General features: G+C 42.1%; 1 protein-coding gene across 3 annotated transcripts in view; it reads right to left on the bottom strand.

Moving 5' to 3' along the window:
- The window catches only part of LOC109854486 (transcription factor Sox-3-A-like), a 277,431-nt gene that overhangs the window by 14,994 nt on the left and 235,894 nt on the right, over positions 1 to 26,543 (bottom strand). For 2 of the 3 annotated variants that reach the window (XM_020427600.1, XM_020427601.1), the window contains exon 2: positions 22,454 to 22,513. In XM_020427600.1, the coding sequence (XP_020283189.1) occupies positions 22,454 to 22,513 (60 nt within the window). Of the gene's footprint in view, positions 1 to 22,452; positions 22,514 to 26,543 lie in introns of those variants that run through there. The other variant, XR_002250222.1, reaches the window with a different exon arrangement.

The raw sequence follows: 26,543 nt of genomic DNA, 5'->3' as shown, positions 1-26,543 counted from the left end.
TGAAGAAACACGCGCTCGCGCGAGCGTGTGTTTGCGGACAGTCGCTCCTCAACAACATCTTCAACGTAAAGAACGGAGAACGGATCGCACGTCAAGGTGTGTCTTCTTCATTTTACCTGAGGTAAAAGATAACGAAGATATCTAGGTTCTCATATTAGCGGTGCCACACGTGGCACACACCGTGAGAATTAATGCGCACGGGGGCAATGGGAAAAGGGGTTGTGCGAGGGAGATCGCGCGGGACGGTCGGAGGAATGCCATTATCGGGTTCACCTAGGAACGTAGCTAATGGGACCACTTAACGTCTCAAGCATCTCACGAAGACACGGACCGCGTCCGTGGCTCATCTTGCGCCTCAGAAACCGACGTATAGCCACATCTTCTTCCCCGCGCTTTCCTTTTCTCCTCCTCTTTCTTTTCGTCGTCGTGTATCCTCGTCAGGTCGTGGTCCGCGTGGCGAGTTAATAATCGCCAATATTTATTCCGGATTGGTCACGGCTCGGTCCGAAGAGTGATGAGGAGCCCGGACTGAAGAATGACGTGACGGCGGGTTCGGGGCCACGACGGGTACGACCCGCGCGCATTGTAACGCCTGAGATTAATATTTACCGTACGCCATTACGTCGCGTCGCACCGGCCCCATCGTCGTTGTCGTCCTCGCGAGAGGATCCTCTCCTCCGCGGGAAGAATTCTCTTTCTCTCTCGTCGAGAGAGGGTGAAAGAGAACGCGGCGGTCGGCGTTGAGAAACACGGCGGTTGTATACATCTTGGCATCTTAACAGTTTGCGACCGCGCGGATAATATATCGCGCCGTGTCGCACGGATTACCCGTACCGAACGGACTATTTTTAAAAAGCCGACACATCGCCAACGCTGGCAAAAGATTAGATAATGTCGTGGAATTCACTGAGTTAGATGACGTAACTTTTTCATCACACGTAAATTGATTGTCATTATGACATAAAATTCTCCCGAACAGCACACGACGCGATCCACCAAATTTTGATCTCAATTTGGTCCAAACGTGTCCGTGAACATTACATGAACGTTTGAAGAATGTACATTGTTGAGAACGCACAAAGTATATTCACATTTGAATGATTTAAAAACTGTCGTTTCGCGTACTTGTTAGCCGTAAAAATTTCCCAGAGGATAAAAGAGCAATAATCCGAAATTTTCTCCTGGTTTTTAAAATCGCCATATTGTCGTACATATGCGTCGACTAAAACCATGTTTACTAAGATTCAAGTAGTTTTTGTGAAAAATGTGTAAAAAACTATTTCTTTTTTTTAATAATTAAAAATGTATAAAGGTTTTTTGCTGTACCTTATACTCACCAGACAAATAATTGTTCTTTGAATTGAATTCAAAGATGAGAATTTTTTAATCGCATTCGATTACCTGACAAGTAGATCAGTTTGTTTTGTCTGGTTCAATCTTTGTCTAATGTTCATGGTCTCCGAACCCCAGATTCAATTTGGTTCATTGCGTTTTAGTTAAATTGGACGTTTTCATATGTTGATAGAAAAATAAAACTTTGAAACATTTTAAACATTCTGTGAATCTCCATTGCAAATTTGTACAAAAGTAACATGTATGTTTTTAATACTTCGTTAAAACATTGTGTCTGGGAAGGTATTGTTTCTGTTTTTTTTGTTTTTTGCATATAAACGTTGGAGCATCAAGTTTGTAAAAAGTATTTCATCACTGATTAAACGATCTAACTGACTGACAAAGGCTTTTTTTCATAACAAAGCCCCCCTGAATTGTGTAAAACAAGCTTAGAGATTTTGAAGAGAATTTTATTGTAAAAGTAACTTGAACAAATAGTTTTTTTTTTTTTTTTAAATAAACGATGTTGCTGGGAAGGAAACAAAAGGAATCGAGAAATGAACAATCGCAAGCGATGTATCGGATCGAAAAGACTAAAACTGTGTTAACGCTACAACTAATTTCTCTCTTCTGTTCTGGCTTTACGTTATACGAGTATGTTACGATGAGCCAGGTGGACGAAAGAGCGTGGTAAATGATGACGATGTGTTAGCGTTATTAACCGAAAATGTTACCGCGGGTACGATCTGCTGATCGACCTAACGGCCCACTCAATCCGCGATTAAAGTCAGCGAGGCTAATGAGCGTTGAGACTTAACGCCAGATTACCAACTTAATCCTTTTGACGAGCGATTCGCGTGTCTACACACGCCGTGTTACTTAATCCATCTACATCGAGATAAGATAACGTAGTTCGTACGAAAAAAAAAAAAAAAAAAATAGATCAAATAATCGGAATAGTGATCTAATCATCGTCAATATATATACGTGTCACCGATCGTATCACGCAACGATACTCCTCGATTGAATACACCCGTGTTCGAGTTTTCCAGGAAACGGAACAAAGAAATCAAACGCAGCAACAATTTACTGTTTTGAAACCAAATACAAATATGTACGTTACTTTGACATCTATTTCTGGTCAAATCACTTCGAACGATCGTATCTCTTTGAGTGCGCGCTGTCGCAAATGTTGTTTACAGTGGTCTACCTGCGGGGTTCTTCAGATCGGATTCTCTCTCGGGAGCTCTTTCTCCCCCGGTTCCCTGAAAAAACACGGCGAAAACAAGCGTCGAGTCGCACTTCGTCCCGAATGAATTCACTCTTGCGCGACCGCAAAAAGAGACCGTATAGCTCGCGAGAGCCCGGTCGGTTAATTTCTTCCGAGTTACTGTTTCACGGGGGGGGAGTTAGGTGATACGGCGATGTCGTTTGTACGAGGAGGAGAACGTCGGGAGGGCGAGCCCCGCACAAAAGGGAGGCGAGGATGAATCGCCTCCGGCGAACGCGCGGGACAAATGGGGACATTAAGTCGCTTTTGCCGTCCGGTACCAGGCGCTACCGGTATCCAACATCGCTGTGTGCGTCGACCTGACCTATAACGCGATTCTGTTCGTCCTTCTCCTCCTCCGCACACGTGTGCTTTGCACATTCCACGCCCGTGTTCTGGATATACCTCCCCCACGCCCGTGTTCTGGATGCACGCGCGCGCGCGCGCGCGCGTATTCAATTCTCATCTAAAGCCCGTACACGCGCGAACCGTGTTGTCATCTTCGCGTTTATCGGCGTGTTGGATCGCGACCTCCGCGCAACGAAATGGACGCGTCACATTGTGACGCGCGACGCAACGACGACGACGCAGGCAGGAACGTACGTCACCACAACAACCGGCGGTTTCGGTCTCTGCGAGATACCGCGAGGAGCCTTCTGGGGCCCGTTACAAAGTCAATATTTGATGTTGACGTCTTGAACACTTCGAGCTAACTGCGTTTACTGCTCCGTTGTGTGGTACCTGTCTACGTTTGTGAAACGCGCGACAAAAGTAATATAAATGCAAGATCGCGATACAAACACGCGGATAATATATACATATAGGTACTTTAGATATAAATATTCAAATATATGTAGTATAGATACTACTATATGGTGCAGAGACGCTTTAACCCATACAAAATCTTCTTTTTGTCGCAAATATCTTTGGCAGCGATAAAAAAATTTTATTTCTCTCAAGTTTAATTTTTATGGTACGCGCTTCTGCGCCTATCGATATATATATGTCGTGTACAATATAGTTTAAAATGGGGCTCATTTAGACGTATCCGTATTGCATCGCGATGAACATCGTAACGATCGCTATCGACTTCCGGCGGAAAAGTGGAAGCACTGCGACTAGTCGGTATCTCTCCCCCTTCCCCGCGCCGTCATCGATTTATCCTTCCTCACGGAAATCGATAACTTCCGTGACGTTATTGTTATCTAGGTGCGCGTGTGAGATACAGCAAATCTAGAATATAATAATATACGTATAGAATACTTCCTATTATCTTTTAGGTTTTTTTTTGTACAAAGCGCACAGATCAAAAATAACTCATTGTGATAAATTGGTAGTGTATGCCGACGCGTTTCGACGCGGATATCATAATATCGGAAACAAAAAAAAAAAAAAAAAAAGGAAACGAAATGAGACCAACGGGAAAAAGTTTCGGAACACCCGGTGGATGATGGTAGCCATTTTCTCGGGGGCAGCGAGGACCTGTCACATTACGGAGTGGAATTTATGCCCAATGCCCAGCGGCGTGACAAGTTGCCTCTGATGAACGGCCCCACCGCGAACTCTTGGCCCTTTGCAACGAGGATAAGAACGTAGGAAACAGAAGAAGAGAGAAGGAAGCAGAAAAAAAGACACTCTCTCTTCGCTCTTGTGCAAAGTCCGCGTCTTTTTTTCTCCAAATATCATCGAATTCTTTCCGCAATTTTTATCGCCGCCCCTTGCCCTTAAAAAATTTGCCATGTTTTCGCGCAATCAAATCAAGAGAAAAAAATTCGCGAGTCTTCCGTATAAGTGCGCAATCTGGTTACCTGATTGCGCTTTTAAATAGGAAAGTAACATAGAGTGAACTGTTCAGTAATTGGCACTTTAAGGATCTGTTTTCTTTTTTGTTTTTTTTGTTTTTTTCAAAAGTACCAACTAAAGGATTTTTTTTTAAATGTTGCTATAAAAACTCAAAATTAATTCTACTACAAGTAATCATAAACAAAATTGTTAACAACTTGAAAAAAGTGCCAATCGTTGGAGAAGTGCTAACTATACGTTCGGTTACTCTGCACAATGACGGTAAAACGACATTGAACACTCTGCAGAACGGAAAGTCTTCCTCTCCTTTTGGAAAAAAAAAAAAAAAAAGAAAAAAAAAGAAAAAACGTGAAATGAAACTTTAACGCCCTGCGCGCAAGAAGGGTTTCTCAGACACGCGCCAGCTCGCCGGTAATAAACACGCGAAGTTACGATTTCTTGGAGCTCGACACCCGCGCCGTGTGCGACCAGCGATTATTAGTGAAGGCAAGAGGTAGTAGTGTTTCGTACCAGTCATCTATTTTGCAAGTGACATAAATCGATTTTTGCGACGTGACAAATTTAGGATGCAAAATAACGATCAAGCGGAAAGCGTCATATTTAAATATATTTTACCAGAGGTAGTGTAATACGTAAACTTCCATCTTTTAACACACACGCAATATGCACGCGTGTTATATATATTAAATTAACCAGTAATTATCAATTTTAATTTTGAGCCACGTTTTCGTTTACTTATATACAAAAAACGCTTCGTATCGCACACGCGTGAAAAAAAAAAAAAATAAATAAATGTCTCTCCGTAGCTACGCTAAACAAAGAACCATATAATTCTATGGTTCGGACTAAACGTTACCACCGCAGGAATCGCGCCATGGCGAGTTCCACGGCGCGTGTGTATATCATTTTTACAACCCGACATTGCTACGGGATGCTATTCGAGTTACGACCGAAAACGAGAATCGAAAACGTCGAACACGAACGGATTCTCGATAACGTTAGCCAGTAACTTATCCTCGTGTCGTTATATTCCCAAAATCACGTGTGCGTGAACAACTGCGCAAGCGGGGACACGCTCGCTAAACTTCCGTGCGCTCTGCGATTTTTTTCCTCCGAGAGACGTTCCTTTCTCTGTTCAAAACAGAATATTTTCGATAAACGTTTTCGACCGTGTCTATCTCACTATCTCTCGAAGACATTCTTATATGTATAAACGCCAATACTAACTTCAAATATTCCAACAACAAAAAATCGTTTTATAAATACTTTCCAAAGAGAAACGATACAAGTGAAGTGCAAACAACTTCGAACTAGTGCATTAGTGACAGATAAAATGCAAGTTATCTCACTTAAAAACAAAATGACGTTACGTTGCTGCCATTTGGTGAACAATTTGTATTTTCAAAAAACCAAATATCTTATCTAGAAAATAGTGAGTTCTCAAATATGTAATCTTTAGAAAGCGTCCTTCTGTTTGATAAGCAACGACGGTTCAGGATACAAAATTAGACGATGCGTTTCACAACCTTGTGTCCGAAGAAGAGTCAGTAAATTTACTTTCGATTCCCTCCTCTCCTCTCTCCTATCGCTGTGACTGCAAGTGTAATTAGACATTTTTTTGTACACTATTTAATTTTAGAGCCAAATAAAGCAATAATTAAAGTTTTGCAACAAATTATAAAGCTCTCGGAAATGTTCAACTTAATATTAGGATTCAGGGTAGGTCATTGAGATATACGAGCCGATATGTCGGATGGTGTGTGCAAATATATACTTGGTCTTAAGTGCAAATTAATACAAGTTGAATTTAATTCGAATCTCTGTGTGTATTAATTTATACGAAAAAAATATAAATTTGCACCAGGCATATTGACTCACTACGATCTTCAATTGAGTTAAAGTTTATTTTTTGTGTGAAACAAAAGGAAGTTCTTCGTTACACTATACGACCAAGCGCGAAATCTCTTTACATATCTCTGTCGCTGAGAGTGAAAAAAATACTTGCCAGAACATTTCAATTTCCATTAATGCACTGTCTAAAATTGTGCATCACACTTGTATTAATTCTTTTCGAAATTGTCGCTATTTTTGTGAAACGATTTTTTTGCGAAATACTCGATCAAATAATCTGACGATATTAAGAATATTTTCATAGATTTTTTTATTTCGATGCTTATATTCCTTTTTCCATTTGTTTTATCGCTCGGCGTTTAATTTTTTACATGGCGAATAAAAAAAATCCGATAACATTTCTCTTATTCGATAATTTTTTCTTCTTTTTTCTAATTCAAGTAATTTTTTTTCCATTTGAACAGAGATACGACATATCGTTTATTCAGCGTTGGCTGGTTAATTCCGATTGTATATACAGTTCGGCCGCGCGCGGTGTTACGTGAAAGATCCGCGAGCAAAATAAAAATTGAACTATCGGTACCTGTGCGGAAAAATATGAAATTGTATTCCGACATATTCCGGGAAGGGAGGGGGGAGGGAGGAAGAGCGAAACTCTGCTCGGTGGGAAACTCGGCGAGCCATGGAAACGCGAAATCGTGGGAGAGAAGTTCACGCGGCGTAAGCGTAGGTGCTCGACCATTGGTCGACACAGATGCGACGAGCGATCGCGGAGGCGGGATGGAAGTTTATGTCTGTTCTCTCTTTCTCTCTCTCTCTCCCTCTCTCGCTTTTCCCTCCGTATTCCCGAGAGCGAGATACGAGAACGAGGTACCGACTCATTGTGCGCGCGTACGAGATCGAAATCGACGGGGACTCGTTATCGCGGCCGCTCGCGTTTTCCATTCGAAATTTCGTTTTCCGCTCGGATACGATATCGACACCGGGTATCTGTCGAGTCGGGGGTGTACAACGCGCAGAGGGAGGCTTTTCGCAGAAAGCGGCCGAGAGAACTGTTTCCCGGGATCCAGGTCGAGCGCGGCCTCTTTTACGATGCTATTTTTATCTAAACGCATCTATATAACGCTTTCCCTCTTCCCCTCTTTTTTTTTTTTTTTCCTACCGGATTTGAAATAAAATCGGCACGATAACGAGAGCGTTAATACCTGGATCGCAGCCGGATCAAAAGCTCGCTCGCGCAAATTGCGAGTACACGGGGTCAACGCGAACGAGGATCGCCGATGACGTCGAAATCAATTGACGATGCCTCTCGGCGAAACTAAATTTGTCACTGTATACAAAAAAAAAAAAAAAAAAAAATATTTTTATGCAAAATTGTAGAGAGTAAGTATAGCTATAGGTAGCAAAAATAGCGAGATAAATTGGCGATTAAAAAGAGATAGTAGATGTAATTCCGTTGGTACAACAATATTAGAGTTGCGTATATTGCATCGCGAGTTACCGTGTGTGTGTGTGTGTGTGTGTGATGTATCACATGTGTAATACATACGTATGTGTATTACATTCGATATGCGCGGTAACGATTTTCCAAATTAAATATTGTCCATCTTTTTATAGACATGTGTAAACCTGTATGGGAGGCGGTACGCATCCCGCGGAATGTTTCCCACGAAGAGTGCGTACCGCTGTGTGCTTCCGACGCATATGTTTTTGGAGATCGGAGATCTCCAAAACAGAAACTATCAAAAGAGAGATCTTTGTTCTCGACTATCAGAACACGAGAACCACACGTAATTCTTCTCAACATCAGCCATTACCGACCGCAGAGTTGAATTTCTCACATGATTTCGACAATGGGACAATGTCACAGGATATTTTAGATAAAGAACATTCTTACTTCCAAGCGTTTAGTTTTTCAAATGCTCTACATCAAAAAGAAGCGAGCTCTCCTAGCTGTTATAGACAGCTCAGCAATCGCAGCAGTTTCGCATTGACAACATCACACAGTGTTCAGTCAGCTTGACACATTCTATTTTTGACTCCTGTTTAAACTGGTTTTTTTTTGTTTTTACAATTTTATTATGTCAAACGTTACCAATGTTTTTCGGACCATTTGTGGCAGCGTGAAAACTCGGCGAGTCACGTGCTGATTATCAATTTTTGAGCAAGTGTGGCCAATTTCACTTGTTAATCATATATTTTTCTTTTTTTTTTTTTTTTTGTTTAACTTCACATTTTACATCGATGTGATTTATAACTGTACAAGGTTTTTTGCACTTCTAAAGAAGATTCAATTAAGAATCCTCAAGATATTGAAACGCTCACACAAAATATTTGTCTATGTCTGTATGGAGTGGAAAATTCTCTCAACTTTTTGTTTGGATTCATTCTGACTTCTGAATCTTGTATAAGAATTAAGTGAAAATGTAGTCCACTTAGCAACAGTTCATAAACTTGTTTTCGTTTTTCTTATATTTTCCTCGAGTTTTTCACTTTTTTTTGATCACTTTATTTTCTTTCATTCTAGAGAAGCGTTTCTCGTTCCGATCGATGAATGCAGAATAAGAGCAAAAATACGAAAAGTGCAAAATAAACTGGTTCCAGCATCCTTTTGAGCGTAGAAAATAGTTTTCTTTTGATCACAGTTTAGGTTTAGTTATTTTGCGATTTATTGCGAGCGTTCAAAGGATACTTTTTTCGTCAAAAGGAATAAGGTAACTATTTGTGTTTGTTATTTGATAACTGATCCTTGAAAACAAGTCAAGAGAGACCAATTTTTGTGATTAATGCTGTCATTGCACAGTGTAAATTACAAAAAAAAGTGATTTATAATAACTATCATGCTGTTGTTCAGCACAAAAGATAATTTAATGGGAACAAACAAGTAAACAAAGCGGCCTTGACTTTGAAAACTTAAATTTAGTGTTAAAAACTCAGTGTCTATTGTTTTCCGATCCATTGTTTTAAGAGAAAAAGCCGACAAAGTATGTACGCGTGCCGAGTATACTCCACATTGACACTTTTAACCTGTGTGTACTATACAAGTTAATGTTTAACTTTTTGTTTTTTATAACACAAGTGACACTCCGTAAGTGATCAACGGCAAAGTTTAGCTTACGATGCTCTTATTATTTAAAAACAAAACAATATAAGTAAAAAGTGTACATTATAAACCATCGTCTCTCGTCTTACAGGTGAAAATTCTGTGTGTCAAAAAACAAAAACAAAAAAAAAAGGTCTAGTGTTATATATCTCAACATAGAGTTTTACATGAGAAAAAGATATTCAAAGAGGTAAAGGTACATTAGGCAGCTTGTGACCAAAGTAAACTTTTCTGCAAAATGACTCAGCAGGTTAACTGTGAGTGTGGGAATCTACTAATGGAACAGGTCTCATAGAAAAACGATGTTCGATGACGAAAAAAACAATATGTCTACAAACGATATGTCTAACTTGATTCTTTTGCGAAATCTTACATCGTCGTTGAGATGATCATTGTAATGACTACAGATAATAAATCACAAGCGTCGGCCTGTTAATGGACATATATATTATATGTATATCGTTGTATAATATTACATACATTTTTGTATTTTCGATGAAAGTTTTGAACAGAGTAAAATAAGAAGTCTAAATTTCTTTTGTTAAAATTGCATGCTATAAATTTTGGTGTCTCTTTTTTCGGGTCTGACGTGAACACGTGTTTCTAACTGTTTTCTTACCGTTAAAATTGTATGTTGCAAATTTTTGTAATTGTTTTTTTTTTCTTTGGCATATTGCGCAACACATGTTTCTAATATTTTCACAAGAAAATGTGTTCCTCTTTCCCAGGAAACTTTCTATACAAAAGAGAGATTTCTAAAGCTATCCGGAATACATTTTACTTTTATAACTGTCGCTTTTACAGAATTTATTTTTTCTTGCTCTACGCAAACTTTTTGCTTCTATATAGAAAAAACGAAACTTCTTTGACCTTTCCACCGTTTATGTCTCTTTTTTCTCGTTAACTTGTTTTTATTAATCGGTGAAAAACCAAAACCAACTATAGAAAAAAGAATACTGAATCAGACGTGTTATATACAGACGTGTAAGTGGATATATTGCTGGTGACACGACAACAACGTAAGAAAACGATCTGATTGACGCAAAATTGCTCAAACTTCCGATTCAAAAAAGAAACTAAATAAAAAAAAAAAAAAAAAAAAAAAAATATTGATTTTTTGCGGAGATATTCGATCATAAAGTCGTGTGAATCTCACAGACCTAGTCTGCAGGTTGTTTTTTAGGCCTGCAGACGAAGGGTTAATTGCGTTCCCCTCTGCGAGATTTAAAATAACTGACGCTATTAATACACTGGCCAATGAGCGTCGACGAATACGTGTATTAAAACCACACTTTGACATTTTTTCTTGCCGCAAATGGTGCGAAAGCGGATTCTTAGTGTTTTTCCATCCGGTGTATTTTTTCAACCACCCGGGGAGGCTTTCGTATATTTGACAGGTATTAAAGGAGACGGGATCGGCAGATATACCGACAGACGAAATGGCTCTACAGGATCAGAACTCGAAGGGATTCGAACGGTTGGCTGTTCCCCCCCCGTCGCGAGACACGGCGGACTTCAAAGGCCTCGGAGACTTCATCATCGATACCGGGTCCTGATCACTGCCGACAGATTAGACGCCGAGCACCCACTCCTCCTTTACCGCCTCTTTCCCTCGGCTCTTTTCCTTCGATCCTTAGCGAGATACAAGCTCATCGATCCTCATTCTTAAAATTCATCAGCAAATTCTCCCGCAAAATTGTCTACATAACGAAAGAAAGCTCTGTGCCCTAACGGTAGAATTACGATTTATGGAAAAACGTTTTCTAAAAAAACGTTTTCTCTTCAACGTAGAAAGAGTTAAACAAACAACAATGATGATGAGAAAAAAAGGTCATATTTTTAAAGTTACACGGAAAAAATACATTTGTCTGTTTCATGAAAGCTACATGTTTAGATCGTTTGAGGCATTTTAAGGATTTCCGCAGCTCTATCAGTGTAAAAAATATTGTACTTTCTAAGTGGCTGAAAAGGCGGGCGCGTCGCTTAAACGGCCGGACCTGCAGTAAAATTTATCACACGGTGCATTTTACCGTGAGAGAAGGTTTCCGGGAAACATGATTGCCTGGCGAACCGCAACTCGCATACGGAAATAAGCAGAAACCGAGCAGAGAGAAGAGCGGGAACGAAACGGATGAAGAAGAAGAAGAAGGAAAGAGAGAGAGAGAGAGAGAGAGAGCACGCTGCACCGACGAGGTCTTTCGCAGAAGTTGGCGAAAGAAGATGGGGAAAGTTTTCATTTGCGGGATGCCGCTGAGGTCGGGACGGTCTTAAATCGTTCGCAATTGAGAGGCGTCAGTTCCTCTCCTCCTCTTGAGTCGTTGCCGGAACTCGGCCAGCTGAAGAACAACCTGTTGACCCGACAACGCGGGTTTGCCGAAAATATGAAATTGCTCGAATTTACGAGCCACTTTTACTCGCGAAACATCACGGAGACAATAAAGACACAAATTTCCATTTTCAAGTTTTTAATCAGAAAACAAACTTCGGTTTACTTTTCAAACTCGCGCTATTTGCAATACCGATATCATAATTATGATGCAACTGTGACGTGACGTTACACGCACTATAATTACGCTCGGATAGATTTTGTTCTACGACCCTCATTATTATTCTTATATAAGAGTCTCGCGCATTGGGAGGGCCATATTTCTCTCAACACGTTGCAGATGATTAAGATTGATGGCTGACTAAACTCGCCAGATGTGTGCGCTGGTTGAAATGATTCATTCCACAAAATATATAACGTAATATTTTAGGTGAAAAAAAAAAAAAAAATAAAGAAGACAACGATGATTGCGGGACGCGATGCGCGACGAACGGTATGCGCAAATAATTATTCAAACAAAAAAAAAACGAACATTATTACCGAATTTACGCGAGTGATTTTCTGTAACATCACTGGGAAAAAACCGGTCAAACGAGTTTTCCCCGAAGGTCCTTGAGAGAAGACAGGAAATTAGAATTCGGTTTTTCGGTTGCTACAATAGCCTAAGTAAAATATTTGTTTCCCACATCCCTCAGGTATAAAAAAAAAAAAAAAAAAGTATTTCGCTATTTTTATGTGAAAATTCTTTCTTAGACTTTCCACGGCTAGATCTACCGTGACACAAAATACCATTACACGATCGCATCCAAAGAGAATGAAATAACATCTGTTCTCCGTTTTTAAATGCACGAGAGAAAATATATCCATGTGAGAAATGATTATATTATTTTGCAGAAATTATACACCAATGTTATATATATTGAAAAAGAGATCGACACGCCGCTTTGTTTAACGATCAATCAATATTGTTTCAGGAAATAAAGGTTTTTAGATATAAATCAAAATTATTAATCAATCATTTATAAACACTCGACGAGGAAAGAAAATCGTGTGTCGTGGTCACGTATGATCTACGTACGTGAAATTAATGAAAAAAAAAGAGCGTGAAAACAATAACGAATTTTAAAGTGGCGTGCAAATTCCGTGAAATATCTTTACACCTCGCTCAGAGAATGACGATGCGATCTCGAATGACCGCTTCGGAATCATCGCCGACTCGGTTAAGCTGACAAATGATCGGTTCTCGTAGCGAGATCTACGTCGGCACACTTTCTTTTTTCTTTCTTGAAACAATAACAACGTAGAAATTTTTTGAGATCCTAATCTCGTCGTTACGGCTGAGTATTACGACGATTTTCCGGTGCGGCCTTTTTGAATCACGGCCCTTTTTGTTTTTTTTTTGACCAAACCGCGACCACAGCTTCATCTCGTAGATCTCGAGCCGGAGCAAACTGAATCGCGGCACTCGCGTGAGAATCGTACAAGAGAGACCTTCGCGTATTCATAACCGCGGTCGGCCGAGGTACTCGAGGCACCCACCGGGCACTCGAAACCAGCGGAACCAGCGATATTTCGACGTATGCACGTGCATGGAGTACGTGGAATTTTTTTTTTATTTCCATCTCTCTCGACCGCGCAAAGATATTATCAGTCGATCGCTTCTCCGCATCCAAAGAGAGTGAAATAACATCTGATCCCCGCGAAATACGTTTCGTAAATGCACGAAAGAACATCCATGTGAGAAATGATTATATTTTATTTTGCAGAAATTATACACTAATGTTATATATTGAGAAAGAGATCGACACCGCCGCTTCGTTTAAACGATCAATCATATTGTTTCAGAAATACCGTAACGTAAATCGTTACTGTCGCGACTCTCGCGAGCGATTCGCGCGAACGAGTCACGATCAAGTCCCGAGATTGTCCCGTAATTAGCGAGTCGATCGACGAACTTTATTCCCTCGGCGCGTAATTAATCACCCGATCCGAGAAGGAGATTACGATTGCGACAACAAATACAATCGCGGTTCGTACACTTCGCGCCGTTCAAGTTGTCGAAGACGCCGAAGGTGGACAATAAAAGGACGCGGGCGAGGGAGAGATAAATATCTCGCAATTAGCGGAGCGTGACTGAGTGACGAGTGACAGTGCGCGAGGGAGATCGAAGCGATCGATTTTCAAGCGTCATTACGGTCCACGGGCGAGGTGCGCGCGCGCGCGCGCGGAGAGGGGAAAATTGGAATCGCGATCTCCGGCGGCGCGTCCAGCCTGGAAACTGATAAATTGCGACTTCCGCCTGTGCGTTTCGATCGTGTGTACCACGTAATTTCCTGCAGAGGAGCCGCCCTGATAGGCGCGCGCGCGCGCGCGCGGAAGGAGGATGTTGAGGAGGAGGAGGAGGAGGAGGAGGAGGAGAACGAGAGGTAACGCAGAGGACGGAACGGGGTTGGGAACCAACGGCGATCGGAAATTGGCCCGATGACATTGATTAAAGCGTTTAGCTAGCGGCGACAATGTCGTAATTATTAATTGGCGACGACGCCACACCGAGATTCCCGATCGCGATAGATGACGCTGAAATACGGCTTGCTTCGGGAAATTGGCATCTGTTTAAATATAAACGACGCGAAAAATCCGATGACGCGCCGTGTTATCAAACATACGCCGTTGTATTATGATAATATTGTTACGGTACGCGCGGGATACCGTGTTATCTCTTATACGCGACGACGCACTCGCGTTGGATCTGGTATTATCCCCGTGTTTTACCACGTTCGATCCTTCCTGCTTAAAATTCGAGCCTGTATAACAACATAATCCCGATCGAATTGCATCCGAACACTCCGTCGTCGCTATCCGTTGTCGTCGTGCAACTTCTTCCTGTTGTCCGATACCGATGATACGAGGGATCGGATTCGATGGAATGCCGCTGCAGAAATAATATCGACCGACCGACCGACCGACCGACCGACCGACCGACCAAAAGGAAAAGGAAAAGGAAGAAGAGAGAAGGAGTGACGCGTACGCGTCGAAGAGAAAGAGAAGACTCGACAAGAAAAAATCTCCTCCGAGAAGGAAAAAAAAAACGCGAGAGAGATACACGGACGGAGAAGAAGCCGTCGAGTCATCGGGCAAACGAGCCGATATTTTCGCACCTCGCTCGACCGGACGGATGGACGGATGCTCAGGTAAGAAGAGGAGGGAGAGAAAGGAGAAGAAGAAAAGCGAAGAGGAGGAGATAGGCTGCAATGAATTTCGCGCTACCTGAAGACGAGGCGAAGGAGAAACGCGCGCGGTGGCGCGCAAGAGGAGACGACGCGCGCGCACACCTTGTGGTGAAGAATAAGAAGACTACAACCGACTACCGGAGGGAGAGCCGCGCGTTCGGCGGTCGTATAACGCGCGGCGGGGGAGAGAGAGAGACGACGACGACGGGGGATGCGTACGAAGGATAGCGAGAGAATCGAAGAACAGCCGGTAACGCGGCGATGGAGACGGGGCCCCGATTTATTGGCGAGTTTAAAAGAACTTGGACCCTCGACATAACTCAGCATTCGCCTGATGTTGACTGAGTGGCCGACTCCGCTTGCTCGCGAGGACCATAGGCGCGAATAGGCGCGGCGTACCTGGCCCTGTCAGCTTCGGTTATCGTCAGGCACCTCGTCTGCCAATCAAAGAGCATTCACCGGTACTAAGTGGCTCGGCTTAATTAAGCGCGAGAACGAGATGCTCGCCGGGCGCGCGAGCGAGCGAGAGACGCTCGGATGCCGATCGTTCTTTCTCCCGGCTCGTTGTGTCGTGTTGTGAAAAATATTGCTTCCTTGCGGGAACGTAGACGCGACCACAGCGACGAGGCCGGTGATGTTTCGGAAAATCGAAATGTTACGGTATACTTTGAAATTTCCGACACAGGTTCTTTCTTAAAACAACAAATCTCGCAGCGTTAGGTACGCATGTATTTCAGACGAAAAAGATTAACCTTGTGTTTCCAATTTCCGGAGTGTTCGAAAAAAATTTATTGACGATTTTCACGAAAATGTGTGACATTTTCGTTGAGTCGACGTGGCGTTTGCTTTTTAACACGTAAGATTATGACTCTTCGTGTCATAAAAAAAATGACATTTTATTCAATCTTATAACAAATAAATTACAAATTGAAAATTTCCCAATCTCGCGTGATGCAACAATTAAAAATAATAATACGAGTGTATAAACGCTACGACGTTACAGCGCGGCATCAACAGATTATCTGGCTAGAAATCGTCGAAGGTGATAAATCAGTATGACTCTTCTCGCTTGTATCACGAAAATAACTGCCGTCTAATCCGGCGTGTCATTCGATCGTGCGGCGCAATAAAGTCGAATGACGAGCCAATAAAATATTTATAGAATCGTATGCAAGCACGAACGGACGCGCGGGATCGAGAGCTCACCCCCTGTGTTTTCCCCGGTGGTTACACGATGTTTACCCCACGGCAAACCCACCCCCGAGGGCCGCTCTCGCAAATATATACACGCATTGTATCGTGGCGAACGGAACGCGAGGAGGAGACTCTTTCGCCGATGTCGCCCCATTTACATCGTCTCCCGATCATTCCGCATCACTTTTCGCGCATTGTCTTGTCCAACGAGGAGGAAACCCTCGAGGGAGATCAGGAAAAATCCCGCGACCTAGAAATACTCACAATTTCGGACCGTGACCGAATCAATTTATACGCCGCTCGTTATCTAATATTTCACGTTCACAATATTTTTATCAGTCGTTCGAGTTCTTCACTTCTCTGAAGAATCGAGTTCAAAAATCGCGTAACCAATACAAAGACCAAATGTTGTTCAGACATTTAAAAGTCTAAGAGTTTTTTGTTATTTTATATAAAACTATTTAAAGGTTGTAATGTATTTTGTCGGGTACTATACTTATAATCCTTCAAAGAAAGAGGGAGAGAGAGAGAGAGAGAGAGAAGGATTATGAACTGAATATGTTTCTTTAAAAAAAATGATCGACACGTCAAAATGTTACCCTTTATATTTACGCACAGTTCGACCGAGTCTCTCTCTCTCTTTCTCTCGCGCAGGCTCATATACATTGCGCAGCAACCTTGATTGAACGTAAAGTTTCGATCGAACCTTCCTTCCACGTGCCACTACGTACCCTACGGATCCTTCAGTGGCATTCCTGACAATCCCCCCTCGTAGAGCAACGCAGCTGGAGTCTGAAATCCCTTCTTTTTTGCACAGCTGCCCTTACGATCCGACCTACCCCGGCAAAGTATCCCGCCGAGACGAATCTCGATACGCAGTTAGCTCTCCCTCCCTCTCCCTCTCTCTCTCTCTTTCTCTCTTCCGTCTCTCTCGATCTCTTTCGTCATAATCGCGCCGAATGTCGTAATCCTTTCTCGATCGCGCGTTCGCGCCGTCACGGTTTAACATGCGCCTCTTCGGAAAGCGTATTAAAATCTCATTCGGGTGTTCGAGAGAGCACAGAGGTTCATAGAATCGCGCCCTTTCGTTGCGTAAACGTTTCCGACGCGATGCTGTCAATACACAACATATCGAAACACCCGACGACGGTTCGAAATCTTGTACTTGACGTCCTCGACATTATTAAATTAACTATCGGCAAATTTTATGGTTGTCTTCTTCTCTTCTCTGAGCGCAGCAAAAAGAACGACAAGGACTCGGATTCAGTTTCCACCGTGAAGATATAGGACCGATGGTGAGACCGATAAGACGACAAGCTTGTGTCCAACGTGTCCATTAGAGACCCAACGCGTCTGTTAAAGGAGTTCGGGAGCGTGTTAAAGAACAGATTTCGATGCGACATCATCAGATGTAACCCCGTCGCTTTTCGATATCTAACCATCTCATCTGTCGCACATCTAAACTCTCATCTTCGTAATGAGGGTCAATGAGTTTGCATTATTATACACAATACGTTGTACAATCTTCAATCTTTCCCCCACTTTTGCGTATTATTCACTATAATCGCGCGGAAAGAAAGAAAACAGGTGTATCGCGTGTCCGAGCTGGATAGAAGAAATTTAACCCTTTCCCCGAGTCGAGCTGAGTGTGTGTTTTTGCGAGGTCTTATTTCCTGATTAATTCTCATTTGGTGTGATTTCAGAAGAAACGGACAAAATTGGCCAGCGACGATACTATGTGTCAGCGGGGGAAAGAAGGTGAATTAGTTTTTTTTTTTTTAGTTTTTTTTTTTTGCAACAATTCGTCGTGCCGCAGGGCTGCGTTTAAATGAGCACAAATGACCATAATAAGGTTGCCACTGAGAGATACTGTTCAAAAATTCGGAGGAGCGAGAGCATTCGCAAACGCGCATGCATCTCGAAGACGAACACGTTCTCAGAAGGATAAACTATAATATATGCAAATCCCTAGTGCGGGGTCTCTCGAAATGTGCGAGAAAGTAGTCGAAACACGGCATTCGCGGAATCGATTCATAACTCGGTGACCATGGACAGGATGCATCGTTAATAGCTGCGGTTTTTTTTTTTTTATACGAAATGTTCGGAAACTCCAATAACGTTTGCCGCACTCTTTATTTATAAAAACAAAAAACAAAAAGTATATATTGCCGCGCGCATGCGTCTTCAAAATTAAACAATTCTGGGATATTCCAATACTTTTCTCAAAAAAAAAAAAAAAAAAAAAAAAACACTGAAAAAAGTGGCACGAGTTAAAAGAAAATAATACCTCTCTTTGGTAAAATCTAGTAAAGTTAATGTTAACAATAACTCGTGTTCGTACATTTGCGTGTGTACCGTAAATTACTGTCTGCGGAAGAAATCGCGGTTTCTTTTGTCGGAGAGAGAAAGTACGAAGTAAAATGTATGAAAAAGAGATCTCTGGAGGGCGGAGACAGCGACTGCGATGGCGGCCAACTGCTGCGTGTTGTTTGTTTTGCTTATCTGAGACAAATTTGCTGTCTCGTAAGCGACACCGAAGGGTCGCCGTTGACAAACTGGGAAAGATCGAGACGCGAGTGTAACTATGTAACGACATACATAGACACGCGTTTGGGCGTGCACGATCTCTCATGCGCCCACCAAGCCGAATCGAGTTTCGAGACTTTTTTTTTCCTCTCTCTCGCTTTTTTCCCCTCTCCCCCGATCGACCCTCGTAAAACTTGGTCAACTTCTTCCAGTACAGTCGCTCCTTCCAGATTGACTTTTTTTTTTTTTTTTTTCATGGACGCCAGCTAAACCACCGTACTTCTGGACTCCAGGAAGCGCCGGGATAGTTATTTATTTTGATCGCCACCGAACGTCCAACGTTATGTGGGCATTCCATTCACGTGGGAATTTACTGCCGATGATCGCTTCCGCGTGGAAAAAGATACACGAGCGTGTCTCTCATCGGAGAGGGATAAACCCTACGTACCTACGTTTCGAAATATTAAACTTTCGAAGCTGCGATAAAAAAAAAGTGCGAAAAAAAAAAAACAACAAAGAATGCAAAATTTTACAACAAAATAAGATCGAGAGATTGTTTGTCAACCGCACGCACAACGTATGTTAACGATAAAAAACAGAGATATAAATAAGTTATAAAAATAATTGCCACTTATACATCATCATCAAAGAAAAAGTGTTCGGGTTTTGCGCAAAGTATTGTGTTATAAAATTCATACTTATCTAAATAAATAAATAAATAAGCATAAATAAATAAATAGCAGTTTTACAATTAGACGTTGAGAATTGCATGATATATATACATTACACATCGTTAGCATTAAGCGAGATGGCAGAGTAATGTGAATTAATTAGCGGGCTTTAACGCTCTGATGCTTTCCCTAACAAAGGGAAAACGCGGCTAACGTAAGACGTTAAACAGATTTATAGCGCTGCCCGATCGCCATAAATCTGCGGAAATGGTCGGTGAATCGTATCGGGAAATCGCGCTGCCGGCAGGAAGAATCCAATCGAGCATTATCCTCCGGTCAAGAAGAATGAAGGGAGAGAAGCGGTTTTCCCGACGTAATTAATTATTAATTAGGATTACTGTCTTCACTCCGAAGGGGGCAATCTCTTGACGACGGCCTAATGACTTCCGTCGTGCCGTCGCCCCTAAAATAAACGAACGACCGCGGAGTCTGCTAAGCAATTCTATGAATTTCCCGTCATTTTCCCGGGGAGTTGCGTTCATGTTCTTAGTGCGAGGGTGTAGCTTCTAATCATCCCTATCTTTGGACACACCTACAAATGACCACAAAGACTTGCATACTGTCTCTCTCTCTCTCTCCCTCTCTCTTTCTCTCCCCCTCTTTTTCTCTCATTTATTTCATTTTTTTCTCCCTGTTTTACGACACACTCTTTCTATCTCTCCATTACTTTCCCCCCTTTTTTTTCTTTAACATCAGAGCCTATATACGATATAGGGTGTTCTTCCTCATCGTTCTGAAGGCGCGCAACAATTTTTCTCCGCTTTTGCCGCTAATGCGACACTAAAACGGCCGTAGGCCATCGAGGGTCGTGGCGAAAGGCGTTAACGGTTGGTCTTAACGAATCCTCGGATGCTCTTTCTGACGTGTACGTATTTGAGACCTGCGTGCGGCACGCGAGCTCTATCTCTCTCTCTCTCCTTCTCTCTCTCGGCGCGGTCTACGATTTGAGAATTTATTCTCTAAACGCTGTCATTATTTTCCCTTTCCATCACGAATCCGCTGGTGTCAGTTGTGAACTAATTCGAAGTACATTTAACCCGCTCGCTCACGGAACGCCTTCTGACGATGAACAAACACGCGAGTTCGCTACCTTTCTCAAGTAGGAACATCAGCTTTCAAAGTGATTTGTTTAAAAAATCATGGCATTAAATTAATGGTTTTTATATTTATAATCAAAACGCTTATCGTATGATACCTGTTATTAAATAATTAAAAATAATCTCGCACTAAATATACGAATTATATTTGTTTATGCATAATGCAACTTCTAAATAAATTGTTTTGTCATTAAAATTGTGAAGTAATAAATATTAGAAAGTAAAAACAATCTTCGAATGATTTATCACGGGAATCAATGATGGTTGTCAAGATGCGCGACGCTTGAATTAATTACCCAAACATCGTCTCGCGTGTATATATATATGTGTGGTGTGTGGTTTTTGTCCGTCAGGACAAAATACATTCATCTTGCGCGGACGCACGTCGCACGCTCGAATCATGACGAAGAAATCGACGGCGGGAAACCGTCGAGAGGGCGCGAAAAGGGGGAAAGGCGGAAGTAAATCCCGCAACCCCCCGTGACGACGTCGGTGCGATGACAAACGAGCACCGTCGACGTCACCGCGCAAGAAAAGTGGAAGCGACATCTGATAACGACCTTAATCGCATTAAGACGCGTCTCTCACCTCTCTCCCTCATACCGCGCGATCCCATCCGCCGGTGGTGATCGCGTCGCTAATGTCCCAAGAAAACCCCCCCCCCCCCATCACAATTGCAGATAAATCGCTCTCTTCTGGCCGAAAGTACATTTCCGTATCACACGGAACACCGAATCCTCGACGAGTGTCGATATCTTTTCGTTGATATCTTCTGTTTAGCGAGAGAAAAATGAAAAATTTATCTCGCGCGCGTTTTTCTCGCGCGAGACGTTGATTATCGTTTCAAATTATTTTATTTGAAACGTCGTTATTTCGCGTCGTAAATCATCGAAGAGCTTTCGCAAAAGAAAAATTAGATACGTCATATCAAATTTCTTTTCGTTTCCCATTGTAGCTGTGCAAAAATAAAACTTCAAAACGTGTTTCATCTCCCGCGGTAAGCACGTGAAAAGAATTCGTTGCGCGTAATACTTTTCGAGGGTACTGCTTGCTTTTCCGACTTAAACACTCGTAAAAAGGTTCAAGCGCACAAGTGTGCACGCACTTTTCGCGGTATCTCGCGTCCGACGCGCGACCGAATTAGCCGCGCGATTCGGGGGCGCGTTTGTAGAGCTCGTTATAAATTAACACAGAGGCGAGAAAACGCGGCGTTACGGGTGGGTGAGAGGGGGAAAAAAAGAGAGAGACGAGCTCTTTGCGATCTTATACACAGGTACGACAATGGCATGTCGCGACAATATGCTACGCGCAATAAAATCATTCTAGAAAGAGAGAGAGAGAGAGAGAGAGAGAGAGAGAGAAATCACGCGCGCGAAAAAGAAAGAGCAAGAAAAAGTTACGACCCCCTCCGGCGACAATGCGACATTTCATTATTAACCCTCCAGTTGCCGTCTCTCTGTGTGCTCCGACCCCAAAGCAAGATTCAAATTAAACACTCAAATATTTGTGTATTTTATTCTCCGAGTTTGGTCGGTCGGCCGCGTCTTGTTACCTGTTCGCGCAAAGCGCGGCGAGTTTTTTGATTCGTTTTGTTGTAAACATGTCAATCGGAGTTGGGAGTAAATTACTCTGCAATTAAGGGAAAATAACGAGAATAAAAATAGATAGATACATAGATATAGAGAAGAAAAGAGAGAAAGAGAGAGAGGAGAGGAGATAGGATAGAAATACGCACGCAAGAAAATTCGATGTTCGTTGTTACGAAAATGTGTTCCCGCTGTTTGACGCTCTGTGTTTAAGTTGAAATAATTAAAAGCTTCGCAGAGAGATCGCGCGTACACACACACCCCGCACCGGTAAATAGTTTTTAACAGTGAAGAATAGTTTTGTTGCAATCACACCCTCAAAACCTGCATTCTATATCCCCCATCACCTGCCCATTCCACCTCACCACTTTAACGAGACAAACGCAATTTTGATTGTTACTTACCAAGCTCGCACCTCCGAGAAATTAGGTTCTGCATTGATCATCTTTCTGTCGCTATCCAACCTAAAACACACACGTACAAAACTTCATCAGTAAAACCCAAGTTATACTCGCATCAATCAAACGCAACGTTTAGGTATTGCCATAAAACATATAGAAATAATTTTCGCTTTAATAGCTTTTAATTAACGACGAGAACGCGCAATTGTCTCTCTCTCGCAATTTCGCACTCGCGGCGCGAAATATATTTCCTTTAGCGCGAAGAAAACGAGTTAACGAGCTCGACGACGAGGCGGCGGCGGCGGCGGCAGTCGGCGGTATTTTCATCATCCGCGTCCGCGCGTCGCGCAACCTGTTAACAGTGACGTCAGTAAAGATAGACGAGCGACAACCGGCCATTATCGTCTCAACGCGTAGTCGACACGCGGGATGAATAATATACGCGCGTAACGAACGCGCACAGGGCGGCAGTCGATGGTGACAAGTTAGACCCGTGGTTTGTTGTACCCGCGACCGGGAGGACTTGGCGGAGCGTGATGTCGATACGTTTATTTGCAACACGCGCGCGTAATAACAAAACTCTCTGTCTGTTTTTCTCTCTGGCGCTATGTCGCGCGGCATCGATACATTATCCCGTCGGGAATTTATTGGCCGTTCTTTTCGATGAGAGGACGCGCCGCTTTCGTATCGGCGCTTTATCGAGTTGTATCGATGCCGCTGACAGAGCCACAGGAGAAAAACATTTTTACGCGCCCGGAACGTAATTGCCGTACTCGCGCGGAGATGAATATAAATTACATTTGCGGAGGAGATATATAAAATATAATAATATCAAATAAAATAGAGGGGATTAATAATGATTCGCCAATAAACACGAGAGAGATATTTCGTATGTTAAAAATATTAAAAATAAATAAATACGTATTAAATCCTTGTTGTTTACACGTTTGAATGGACTTGTGTGAATCTTATTGTCACACCGTTGTGATTCAAGAACTTGCATTGCGTTGCGTCAAACGGACTCGCCGATATCTATTGTCGTAATCGCGTTACGAAGCTTCTTGTCACGGTTTTACATCTGAACGCTTTAAATACGTTCGTTCACACAAAGGATTTCCTCCGCGGAATCCGCAGGTCGCGCGTGTGTGTATATATACAATAATATGCGTGCAGCCCGAATAATATCTCTAATGAAACGGAACGCGTTATATATATATATATCCAAAAGTCACGGTTAATCTCTTGATTTCTTAATCGGAATATCGCGCGGTGTGCGTGTGTTTGCGTGTTGTGACAGCGGGCATTATCACGGCGATGCACCGCGGCGATTACGAGCGACATCGTCAATGCCGTAGGTGCGGTACACGCCGTGGGGTTGAATCGTGAGAACCCCATCTGCTCGCGGAAAGGGGTGGAGGACTGAGCGGGCAAATCGAACGAGCGGGGGACGAAGAGAGACGCGCTTTCTCGTCGAGGGTGGAAATCACTGTCCGCAGGCATTAGGCATTCATGCGTGTCGTTTGCGTGTACGGAACACACCCCCCACGCGCGCGCGCGCGTGCATATGTGTGGGAATGTGAATTCGCCGCAGTGCCCGTCGACGTTATAATTCGAAGGGTCGGTCGGATAGGAATGTGATTTTTGGTCGGCGCAATATGGTCGTTCGGGGACGAGCAGATTCCGCCCTCCCTCCCCCCCTTCCCGTGTTAGAGGTCGGTTGTGTTTGCCGGAGATCGGAAGACAGAGAGTGAAAAGTCTGGCTCCGACCGATTCGATTGTCGACAAAAATGCGGTAAAAAATGCGGGAGCCGAGATTGTCTAGCGAAAAGCGCTTGGTTCGATTTCAGAAAGAAAAATCGCGGCGGCGACAGCACAGCAACTCTATTCACCGTGAAAATGCCGTGGTATGCAATAAAAAAAAGCACGACGAATTGTTACGGGAGGTTGTTACAAATCGCCGCCGCGAGCGATGCTCCCGCAAGGTCCCGAAAGTATCGGTGGAAGTTTGTGGCGATTATCAGCTACGATAAATTCTACGACGAGAATAATAACGTTACCCGACTGTTTCGTCGTGTGTATTGCATTGCGCCACGGAATGTGAAAAGGCGCTGAAGCATCGCGATGCACTTGCATTCGCGGAAATTTTGTAACGCAACGCTCCTCATGCCTCTCTCTCTCGTAATCCGAGAGAATTGCCGCGGTAGCTTGATACGAAACATGAAATTTACATAAATTGAATCGCGTTGCAACTTTGACACGGTCTGCTTGAATAGGTATCGATGACACGTGACACGTGGAAGTGAAGCTTATTATTAGACAGGTTTTATATTTGACTGATTAAATTACGTCTAATCGACGCGTGTGGAATTAAAAATATTCTGAGAGAAAAATAAATCATTAAGATTTTGTTTATTTTTATAGTGAAATAATTGTTTGATCATTTCTTTATCAGCAATCGAGCGATTGCCTTATCGTAATTGGCAAAGTTGCGGTCGCCGTGAAGTCTATACGGCTATTGCCACGATGACATATTGTGTGTGTGTGTGTGTGTGTGTGCTGAATGACGACCGCACATTCCTTTCTCAAGTAGAGCGTAACCCAGCGGCAGGTATTCGGATTAATAGGCAGACATGGCTTTCGATCTATTTTTGGACATGATAGCAAGATGTGACTTGTTTGATTCTGATTTCGCAGCTAATACAACGAGAACATTATCACACATCCGGGTAAATAAATAAATCGAAAAATAGATAAAAATATGAAATTAGATCACATTTTACATTTATATATTATTAAAATAAGTATATAGATGTATGATGTTGAAATAAATTATATATAAAATATTAAAATATATGTACTTTATATAAATTTTCGTTTCACAAAGCGATTTGTCTTACATTTGTCTCGAAAAAAAAAAGAAAATACACATATTCCGGAAATTACTGTAAACCTATTCAGGTGAGCAAGAAAGAGAATGAGTAAAAGGAACTAAAATTTCCAAGACACTATACTGCAGGTCACTTTTGCGTATTTTCTCAAACCATTTGTCAAGGTGACATGGCAATCTCACCCCCGAAACTACTACTCGTCTACTACGGGACGAGCGGAGCCTCGTTCGGCTTTCTTGGTACGGATGTCATCGATCAAAGCTATAGGAGATTGGAAATTTGCCATTTTCGATTAGGACGACCCGCGGACAGGAAATTTTACGCTTTGTACATCATCCATAAATTTCAAACTAATTCGAGTACCTCAAGATAAACGATTTGTCGAAATTGCACCTTCAATTTTTTGCAAATAAACAAGCGGTAAATTTACTTTTTTGCTATCATTTTTCAGCTCTCAATGTAATATGAAAGACAATTAATTTGTTCGAAACAATTTGTTGGATAAGTTCATATTTCAACTAGTTCGTATTTCAACTACCGCAACGGCCAAAAAAATTTTCTAATTTTATATTTAAATTATTTTATAGCATTGGGCTTAGGTATATTGTAATCGTGTGCTTAATAAAGTTATAATTATCATTATTGTTATCATCATTATTATCGTTATCATTGTTATTAACCTACTAATATTTATTATTATTATAGTATTATTATAATAGTATTATTATAATAGTATTATTACTATTTAGTATATAACATTTATCATAATAGTATTATTATAATAGTTACTATTATTAAGTCATCAATGCGCCATATAAACGGCTATACTTGGCGAGCTTTACATAGACACTATGTGCAATAATGAAACAGCGTTTTTGACATTTGTTTTTTCAAAGGATGAAACTTGTCAACAACAGCAACGTGATGTTGTCTGCTGCCGTTATTTTTGGATCTATGGAAATATCCGTTTCGGATATTTAATTCAATCGCTCCACGTACAATAGCAAAATGCGATTATTTTCATTTATTACCATGCGAATCATCGTTCGTCAAAGATCGTATCACTTAAAAGATAAAAAAAAAACCGATCGCTCGTGCCATCGACGATCGCTCGCGGTCTTCGAACGATCTTATTCGACGTTTAAGACTCACAGGGAAAATGCGCAAATACCGTGTCCCCCGTCGCGTAATCACAGTACTTTAAC

Source organism: Pseudomyrmex gracilis, unplaced genomic scaffold, assembly GCF_002006095.1.
Source record: "Pseudomyrmex gracilis isolate BER0280 unplaced genomic scaffold, ASM200609v1 scaffold_67, whole genome shotgun sequence".
NCBI classification, from domain to species: domain Eukaryota; kingdom Metazoa; phylum Arthropoda; class Insecta; order Hymenoptera; family Formicidae; genus Pseudomyrmex; species Pseudomyrmex gracilis.
The sequence above is the reverse complement of the archived record's forward strand: the minus strand, read 5'-3'. Positions and strand labels throughout refer to the sequence as shown.